The following is a 10,325-nucleotide window of genomic DNA, read 5'->3' on the forward strand; positions in this document are numbered from 1 at the left end:
TTTTTATGCTTTGCTACCATTACCGCTATCAATGACCTCTGGCACATTGGTACTTATGACATCTGGCGTTTTACAGTTATTTACCCTACGCTGTTGTGTAGACTACCTGATCACCTAGGTCTGCAATATCAACTCTTCCTCATAGTCTGTTCCTTTTATAATACAGAGTTTTCTGCTTGCAATTTTGTTTTTTGAACTTTAGTTCAACTTTAAGTAAGTCCTAACTTTGAACAGAACAACTCAATCTCCTTTAGTAAATCCATTTACATCAGCTATATAATGAATACAATTCTACAAGGCGTGTTACACATTTGTAATATTTGTAAAAGTAGTGGGTGTTTCCTAATCATCCTGTGATGTAATCCACAAGATCTGTCTGGACACATTTAAACAGGATGTAGTTGTTGAATAGACAGATCAAACAGCATACCATTCTGTTACACTTTTATAAAGTCTACTTACAGCATAGGTTGTTAAAGCAAATAGTGTAAGTAAGCACTATTTTTCTTAGTATTTCCCTCTGTCGTGTTTTATAATGCTGTGTAGTTATGCAAGCGTATTACAAATAAGACATTAGGTATGGTAACATTCTGAAACAGATGGTAACGTAGTGTATAAATCCAGTGAGTTATAAAGCTACCCCCTAAGCATACTTTGGCTCTGTTGGAAAGGAAAGACACCTGGATAGGTGTCACTGTGTACTCATTCAAGATGAGTACAAAGTGACACCTATCCTGAGCAGATGGACACATTTTGTGCCAAAATCAGATACTAAATTGATACTATATTAGCCCCTTGTGCCTCTCTCTTTCTGCATTCTGTGTGTGTGTCAGTATATATATACCGATATATATATATAAATTTTTTTTTTTTTATTAGTTATGGACAGAGCAAATAAGGTATATTCCCTTTGTCTTGTTTTTATTGCTTTCTGAAGTAGATTGATTGTGTTTGTTCTGCTGAAAAAATTGTATTTCATTCTATTACCCTGGTAACTTCTCTTTTTTTGCCTCTGGATTTTTGCATGGTAGACTTTTCTATGCTAAAGTGTTCAAATATTGGTTATCAAACATCTCTGCATGTTACCAGTCTGCACTATTTTTTCTGAAACATACTACTTGCAAAGAAGAGACAAAGTGCTCACTGCACACCTGACAGCTAGGATGGAAACACATCATACATAAATAACCTTTCTAAAAAAATTCAATTTCTAACAAAATATATTCTGAAACTCTCCATTACCTTGTCAGAGAAGACAAAGCCCACAATGCCCGCAGACAGCTGTAGCAAAAAGACTATTGTCAGACAAATGGAGAACTAGGGAAGAAAAAGTAAAAATACATTACACAACACATCATTATAAAAGCAAACAAGTAAAAACAACATTTACACCATTCAGGACCTGGACAGCCATTAATCTTAGCATACATTGGGGAACTCCTACGTTGATTTCTATATGAACACTAAGGTAAGGAGGCCCTGTTACTCATGTGGAGTGGATTTAGGGATTGGCAGATGAGAAATGAGCATTTAAACCCAGTCCATGGAAACAGCTAAATAAACACATAAAATACATGTAGGGGAGCAATTTTACAGCTGATTCTATTCAGCACTGAGATTTACATAACTAGTAAATGTCTGGCAAGGGAAAGATACCTGATATATTCCTGATGCACTTCAGTACATTAATAAGAGTTGTTGCTTCTCATGCCTGTGACTAAGCAGTGACAGGAGAAGTAGCACACGGATTTATTTGCTCCTTTCTTGTGTAACCAGGCACCTTGCATTGCAGCACAAATAATTGTCCACCTCTGAGAGCGGCGGTCCCCAAGCGGTGGTTTGCAAGAAAATGTTGGGGATCCGCGGCTAGGTGCGCCCCACAGCGGGGGCTGTAGCTGTGGATCTCAGGTTTAAAAGCCATTTTTTCATCTTGCAGTGGAAGGATATTGGGGGATTTCATTCAGTCAAATGGTATAAAGCTATGGTGCCCAACCTTTAGGTATCTATAGTTGTGACAAAAAAGCCGCTAAAATTATTTTGTTTGTAATCAGGTAAAAGATACAATTTGAGGTAATATAGCAATGCTAGATTCACGGAAGATCTTAGAAAAAACAAAACAGTATACTGGGCCAGGAAAAATGATGATTTTGTAGAACTTACAGATTGCAGGAGGCAGATGTTTTCTCGCAGAGATCCAATACAGCCACAGAAGGTAATAAGAAACATCAAAATACCAACTGCTATAAGAAGTAAAGCAGGGTCAATGGCAAGGCAAGCCATAGCAGCCTCTGTGGAGCATTCACAAGGGAAATATTAGTATCAGAAGGAACAGGAAACAATGGCCATGACATTTCAGAAAGTCACACTAAAAATTGCATTTTAAAAAGCTGACATTAGCTACTTCCTATGTGAATCACTTTCCCTTATCATGCACACATGTGCATGATAAGGGAAAGTGTTGTGTACCGTGCTTCTAGGAACTGATCACTCCAAGTCTACCCGATTATCGGTGACTGGACCCTTTGATTTATATCAAATATTGGCAAAATGTTGCCAACCCCATAATAAGATACACTCTGAAATGATGACATGATATCAAATTTATTGTCCTTCCATTAATCCCATATGAATTTTTTGGGCAGATCTGTATATCATCCTGGAATAATGGTCTCACACAAGGTCCAACAAAAAACTACCATACATTATCAAAAATAGGAAGCATACTTGAGTCTTTCAACCACAGCTGGAAGAAGAATATTACCAACAGATATGGGATACCACAGAATTATTCCATCTCTGCAGAATTTAATTTCCTAATGGAGATAGTAGGTCGAGCCAAGTAAAGTGATACAAGAAAGCGGCTCATTTATAGTAAGAGAATAGTACTGTGGTCAAAACCTGTTGCCTTTTGAAAAGTAAGCCACGGTGCATGGTCATGTATGGTGAAAGGTGGGTGTTCCTAAGGGACATCAGCTCTTTGCAGCTATTGGCACTCATTCAAATGTAACCCAAAGGAAGTTGGTATTGGAAGACTTTTTTTTGCCAGATGCTCTGATTGCAGCTCTAAAAATGAAACGTAACAATTTAATGACTTGACCTAATTCTGATCTATGTCTGATTTATAGTATTAAGTATTTCCACTCTTAGCCATCAGCCTAACATATCTTGTATGTACCTGCTTCAGGGGCAAAATACCCCCAATATCCACAATTCTCCCTGCAGCAATGTCACCTTCCTATAGTATTATGACTGTGTAGTGAACAAGCAGCAACAAACTGAGCCTGATTCACTAAAGGAATTTAGGCTGTTCAAGTATCAAGGTAAATTGTCACATTGCAATGGATGATATACTTAGCTTGTCGAATGTGGTGAAAATTCCATTCCATCACCCAATCACATTCAAGGAAGTGTAAAAAACACAAACACACATATGAACATATGGACAAGGTCGGTGAAATTTTATGTAATTTACCAAAGGAATAACTCACTTTGCTATGTGAACAACCCATATTCTTTTAGTAGATCAACCCCATTCAGTTCTGAACCTTGAAATTTTTTTAAGCCGGGTTGAAAGAAATTGTTGGTAGGTGGCAGCCCCTGTATTGTGACCCAACTCTTCCATAACTGCCCATAAACAGGCAGTGGTTACTGAATAGTGCCAGGTGGTGCACCCAGCTAAAGGGGGCTGGGGAGGAAACTGTCCATTGGTAAGTAATTAAATCTGCTATTCTCTGTCTGCACATGTGCATGTAGCAGAGCCTAATTGGCTAGAGCTGCTCCTCCCTCTTTCAGCCTTAATGTTGCAGTGTAGAGGATTACAAGAGACTGATACCAAGACATAGTCAGATACGTATGCACATATAAAAATACATTTAATAATTGATACCTTTAGAATACACAGCTCCATGACATGTTGTTTTTATATTCGCTTTAAGTACTACTTATTTAACAATATAGTACTCTAATGTGCAGAAGGTTTTTCCTTCTGGTTGCTACATGTTTATAGACCCCTTAACTGCACCTCAATAATACTAAAAAGTGGGATTAATATCTTATAAATATTTTCTGCACATGAGAATAGCAAATGTTACAGATCCTGCTCAATTACATCAATCCCAGTTTCCTGTTTTAAAGAAATGCAAGCTTTATATAAACAGTGATAATATCATACGGACAATTTCACTGTGTGCATCCAGCAAGAGCTCTGCTATAAACGTAAGAGACATGAAAAAAAATGCAGAAGTCTTCCCCACTTACCAGCATGTTTCAAGAGCCTGGCGTAGACTCCTATTCCCACCATCACAAGGGAAATGACCTAGAAATGCAAGAATAGAGCTTTATTATTAAATTACATGAACTTTAGCATTGAATTTAAAACTGCAGGTTCAATTTTTAAGGTGGGTAACTAGTTTCACTGGTTGGTAACTGTGCACCATGAATTCAAGACTTTATTATTATTAGCTTGTATTTGTAAAGAACCAACATATTACTCAGTGATTTGGCTGTCTTTTGTTTTATAACATTTCCTTTACAAATGGGGGCAGGGTAAATCTAAAAACTGTTATATTAAATATGTAAGAGAACAAGTATGTAAAAAGTGAAAATCATATAGAATACTAAGGGAATGAATGCAATAATAGCTCAAAATACCAATTTTCATACATACTTTCCCTTCCTATACAGCTAAGCCAGCTTGCAGGGCTGAGTACCTGCCAGGCTATGCTATATGGGCATACTGCAATCCTTTAGAAAAGAGCTACATATGGGACAATTATATGGGAACCTGGTAGTCTCCAGTGTTCTCCACAGCCCCTTTTACCTGGGTGCACCACCTGGCACTTTTCAGTAACCACCCCATTGTTTTTGTGTGGTTACTGAACAGTTTGGTCACATTACAGGGGCCACCACCCGCCTACAATTTCTTTCCACCCGGCTTAAAAAGAGTTCTGGGTTAAACACTGATCTCAGTTACACTAAAATCTTAGCTGAACTGCATTTACATCATTAATGAATGACCCATTGCATGAAATAAATATTATTAGACACGTCAAGCCTGAATTTACTAGTCCTTCATAGCAGACATGGTTAGTATTTATTACATGTAAAATGAAGAATCTTTACCATTCACAGGGGTCCAACCTAACTATATATGTAGAGGTTTCTTTCCTAAATCTTAGAACTATCAGAGTCAGTTTTCAAATGACATTGAGAATCGTTGACCTTTGTCTAGAGAACTGCATTCCTCTTTTTAATGAGTCTGCAGGATTTATAGCTCAGAGGTAAGCAGTGCATATTAAAATAAGTATGACATTGACATAAAAGTTACAAATGGTTTTATTGTACTAAGTGTATTTGTATAATTAGTTCCTACAGTAAAAACATTCCTGTCCTTGAAGCTTATGACCACGATTAGAATTTAAGAAAATGTGTAAAAGATAATAACGTTCTGAATATAAACTAAAATTACAGACAAAAAGACAAGATGAACATGAATTCATTTTCCATTTACGTTCAGTGTTACCTGGAGTTAAAGATCTTTTTTTCTGAAATGTTTTCCCAACTAAACCTGTGTATTCTAAGCATCGCTGGTAGTGAGAGCACCAGTAGGCGGGTAAATTATACAGATCTACACATTGGTATATGGTGTATAAAGCTGTATGTATATGTGGCAGTGTATATGAAATGTAATCATTAAATTAGCCAGTACAGAGCACTAAGAACTGTCAAAGTCAAAAATCATTTCAGCTAGATCCTCCAATACTTTAAATATGCATTCTTTACAACATCATACATAGGATCCCACCTGGGTGCTTGAAAACAGTTCTGATATTCAGCCCTGAAAACCAGAACCATATGTTTTCCAAGATGAACTAAAACAGTATTTCTCAACCAAGGTTCTTCCAGAGGTTGCTTGAACAATGAGAATTTTTTTCTTTTTTCTAAGGTCAGTTTAACTGACACCAATGATCTTTTTGGCTATCTGTAAGGGTGACATTCTTCCCCATGGCTAGCAATGTAAGAGGAATTCTTCCCATTGACCACCACACAAATATACTGTAAGCTGTGGATTTAGTAATTATAGAATTGATTCGCTAAAGACCTAAAAGTTACTTTGTATGTTCCCCCCAAAACAGTACATTAAACAGTCAAATGTTGCATTAGTTTTGTTTTGACTTCTTTTGGATAAATGCAGTTTATAAAAGAGTCACAGTAATAAGTTTGTGTTGTACATTTTAAATATGTCAAGTGAAGTGCATTGGATCTGAGCTCATGTACAGTCAATGATTTGGAGAGGAAAAAATAAACAGATATTCTTCTTTAGACCACTGGTGGATTGATGTTGCACATGTTTACTTAAACGGTGTGACACAAAATGTCTAGTTGTATGTCTCTATACAATGGTATATATGTATAGAGAAGGGAACTGAACTGTAAAATCCCATGGCTATCTACACATTCCGCTTGCTTTCTATTCTAAAGACTTAACAGGTAACTCAAAATGTTTGCTTTTCCCTTAACTTTTTGTATTAGTGACAAATGTCATCAGCACAAATAAAATGTATAAATATTCCTAGTATTACTACTACTAGTAGTAGTACTAGGGAGATTTATACATTTTATTTGTCCTGATGACATTTCACACTAATATAGAAAGTAAACCATGTCCCACTTTATCCAAAAAAACAAACACTTTCACTTAGCCTTTATTTGTTCCTGAATCAGACCTTTGGGGTACCTTTGGTACACAAGTGATCCTATCTCTGGAGACAACTTAGATAGAGGGCAGAAAAATAGCTAAAGGCTGGATATACAAGGAATTGCTCTATCGCATTCTTCAGCATTTCTGAAAGTGAGGGAGCACAACTCATCCAACCAGAAACGCATAGAAACACATTTTCTTAGCACTTCATTGTGATCTTGATGCTGATGATACCACCAGTGAGCCATGGGCATTAGTAAGCATTACATAATGCATTCAAGCCAATAATTATGTTGGTTAATGGACACAAGGCATGACTTTTCAAGCAAAAAGCAGACAGAATTAAACAATAAAATTAGACTGACTTTCATTTATCAAATAATTTACAAAAGTTTGTACTTTTTGTGAGTAGAAACAACTTATGCACAGCCAATGCAACAGCTAGATAATGTTTGCAACAGTTTTACCATAGTACAAGTCATCAAATTCAGTAATGATATACCAGAGTGTGTTTTCCAGTGGTGCAGTGGTCATCCTGAAGGAGAAAGGATTTTTGAAAAAATCTTCGGTCTTAGATCTCTATTTGTAAAACAGGGAATCTGACATTCCCTGGTGGGAATCAATTACTGCCATTGAGACAAATGGGCCTGGAAGATTCGCACAAGAAAATGTTTGAGGGAGTTAAGATTATCTGTTTTATAACTAGAGCCCTTAGAGTGGACCTGTGTAATAAATTGTCTCATACACTTATTAGAGATACAGGACCTGATTTATTAAAGCTCTCCAAGGCTGGAGAGGATACACACTCATCAGTGAAGCTAACCTGGGATGGACTTCTTCAATGTAATTTGCTAGGAAATGTTTTGCATCCTGGACCAGATCAATTTTGGGTTTGCTGGATCACCCAGCTTGACTGATGAAAGTGTATCCTCTCTAGCTTTGGAGATAAATTAGGTCCACAGGGAGAGGGAGATACACATATTGGCTGTGCTCCAGAAAAGAGATTTGTATACATCATCTGTGGCTTTGGGTTGGACTTGTTTACAACTTGGGTTATCATTTAGGATATTTCATTGACAAGGGAATATAGGGTATTCTGGCCATTCTATGTGGGTGAGATATAAACTGTTTTTACTTTTTGGTCCTCTTCAGCAGTGCTGAAAATCTTTCCTGGTAATATTTTATTTTTACAATCCCTTGTGAGTGCTGTGTCCTTTGAAGAATCTTCTAGTGATTGTGGACTGTGGGGTAATTTTGTAAAAAGATCAAAAGTCATAGGAAACAGGCAATTAGAGGCATACAATATGCTGAGTACATTATTTAAGTTAGAAAAGAAATTAAATAAAAATAAACCAATCATTGTTTATTATTCCAATGTTGTTTGTTATTATTATAAAGCTACTACCATTTGAATTGCTCCATATAGTTGATACAGTGGGTTTAAAAGTCCCATATTTAGTAGCATTGCTCCTGTATTGTATTATCAAGATCTGCAACAAAGTCACCTGTCTGTTGTGTTAATTTCTTTAGCACCAAAATAAACACTGATGTTATTAAAGCCTACATTGTATAAGAAAAGTTTCTTTATAATATAATAAGCACATATCTAATATTGCAATGTGTGAGCAGAAATACAATACTACACCTGGCAGTATTATATTGTACTAAAACTGTAAGATACATAAACATGGTAAACTACTTGTATAAAAGTTCTTTTATCAAAAGTGACATGAATATCACTCCGCTCCCATCAATGGCAGAGCTAAGTGAATAGAATAGGGACTCTGGGGAGAAATGACAAGTCAATGAGACACTGTAGAGATCACATGGGTATCACTTACACCCTTACCTGCCATTGTTCATTTGATAGTGTTCTCATTTCTCTCACAAACACTAAACTCTTGAAACATTCCTTTAGTACAATTCTGCAGCTCGCTTACAACAAAATAACACTGCCCTTTCCAAACCAGATGAATTTAAAACCTTTACACCTTCTCATCCAACTGTAAAAAAAAGGAGCACAGCCACGTACAGAAGTAACATTAACACTCCTTTTGCTTAGTACAATCCATAAAAATGTTATATCAAACTGACAATTAAACTACAACACTGTTCCATGCTAGAACACACACAATCTACAAGCAAATCATTCAAACCAAGCAATACCAGGTACAGCCCAAGGTAATGGAACATGTGACAAACTTACAGAATTGCAAAATAAAGATTATGAATGCTTGAAATGATTCTCTATCAGGGTCAGTGCACCACAGCTTAATATATATGGTCATTTTATTACTAGAAGTCATTTTCTGTTTTGTCATTTTTATTTGAAGGATTAATTTCTTTCAGTCCACTAAATGTTTTATTGCACAGATCAGTTTAATTTACTATACATACTTTATGGTATCCACTTTTCTTTATTCTGTACAAAAAAGTCAATTCATAAAAGTTATTGCTCCTTAAGGAGAGGAGGAAGAAAACTTTGATTTCTGGTTATTAAAATAATAATTCATGAAAACAAATAATAAGAAATAAAGTCTATAGTTATAACAAACTATATAATAGGCAACTTTTATGTAAATACAAGAAGCATGTGTGTTCATAATTAATACTGGGGTCCCTCCAAAAGAAAGCTCCCCTGGAAATAGATCACCAGACTAGACAGAATGATGTCTTATTTCTCTGACACCGGTATTCCTACTTGCCATCCCGATACTGTCACTGTCAGATTCCAGCTACCCTGTCTTCCCAATAAACCAGCCTACATCTCATATCATCAGACTTCTCTTCTCATACACATTTCATATTAATATTATTACACAGTATTTATATAGCGCCATCATATTAAACAGTGCTGTACAAAGTCCATAGTCATGTCACTAACTGTCCCTCAAAGGAGCTCACAATCCAATGTTCCAGATATAGTCTAGGGTCAATTTTAGGGGGAAGCCAATTAACCTAACTGCATATTTTTGGGATGTGGGAGGAAAACTGAGTACCCTGAGGAAACCCACAAACTCCATGCAGATAGTGTCCTGGCTGGGATTTTAACCTAGGACCTAGCACTGCAAAGGCCAGAGTGCTAACCCCTGACCCACTGTGCTGCCCAATACCCTCCCTACTGGTATGCACAATCACTGGGCTTCTACTGGGCTTACCCATTCACTGGAGTTTACTACCTTTTATTAGCTCTTTATTATGAGATCTCCTTTTCTAACCTGACTACCCTTCACCCTCTTTACTTTAACCATCCATTACCAAGTAACCATAAGGTCCATCACCTGCAGCCCCTGCCACTTCCCCCACCCATGGAATATACCTGTACAGTGTTTTCCCACTTGTTAGATTGCTGATCTTGTCTAGTCTGGAGTAATCTCTGCACCCCTTTTACTATTCAAATTGTATTTTCATATTACGTTGCTTAATAAATAAAATCTAATCCAGAGAACTAAATAGAATAAATTGAACATTTCCAGCTGCAGATGCTCCTCAGATTTGCATGTCCTGAGGTTATCCATCTGACTCTTGAGGTTATCCATCTGACTCTTGAGGTTATCCATCTGACTCTTGAGGTTATCCATCCGATTCCTGATGTTATCCATATGACTCCTGAAGTTATCCATCT

The 10,325-nt window shown here is 36.7% G+C and overlaps 1 protein-coding gene across 2 annotated transcripts in view; it reads right to left on the bottom strand.

Annotated features, from left to right (window-relative positions):
- TSPAN33 (tetraspanin 33) overlaps positions 1 to 10,325 on the bottom strand; it is a 28,321-nt gene that overhangs the window by 7,189 nt on the left and 10,807 nt on the right. For both annotated transcript variants that reach the window (XM_072401899.1, XM_072401897.1), the window contains exons 2-4: positions 4,258 to 4,315; positions 2,161 to 2,288; positions 1,243 to 1,317 (exon numbers count right to left, since the gene is read on the bottom strand). In XM_072401899.1, coding sequence (XP_072258000.1) covers positions 1,243 to 1,317; positions 2,161 to 2,288; positions 4,258 to 4,315 — 261 coding nt within the window. The remainder of the gene's footprint in view (positions 1 to 1,242; positions 1,318 to 2,160; positions 2,289 to 4,257; positions 4,316 to 10,325) is intronic.

The sequence above is a fragment of the Pyxicephalus adspersus genome, chromosome 2 (assembly GCF_032062135.1).
Source record: "Pyxicephalus adspersus chromosome 2, UCB_Pads_2.0, whole genome shotgun sequence".
NCBI lineage: Eukaryota > Metazoa > Chordata > Amphibia > Anura > Pyxicephalidae > Pyxicephalus > Pyxicephalus adspersus.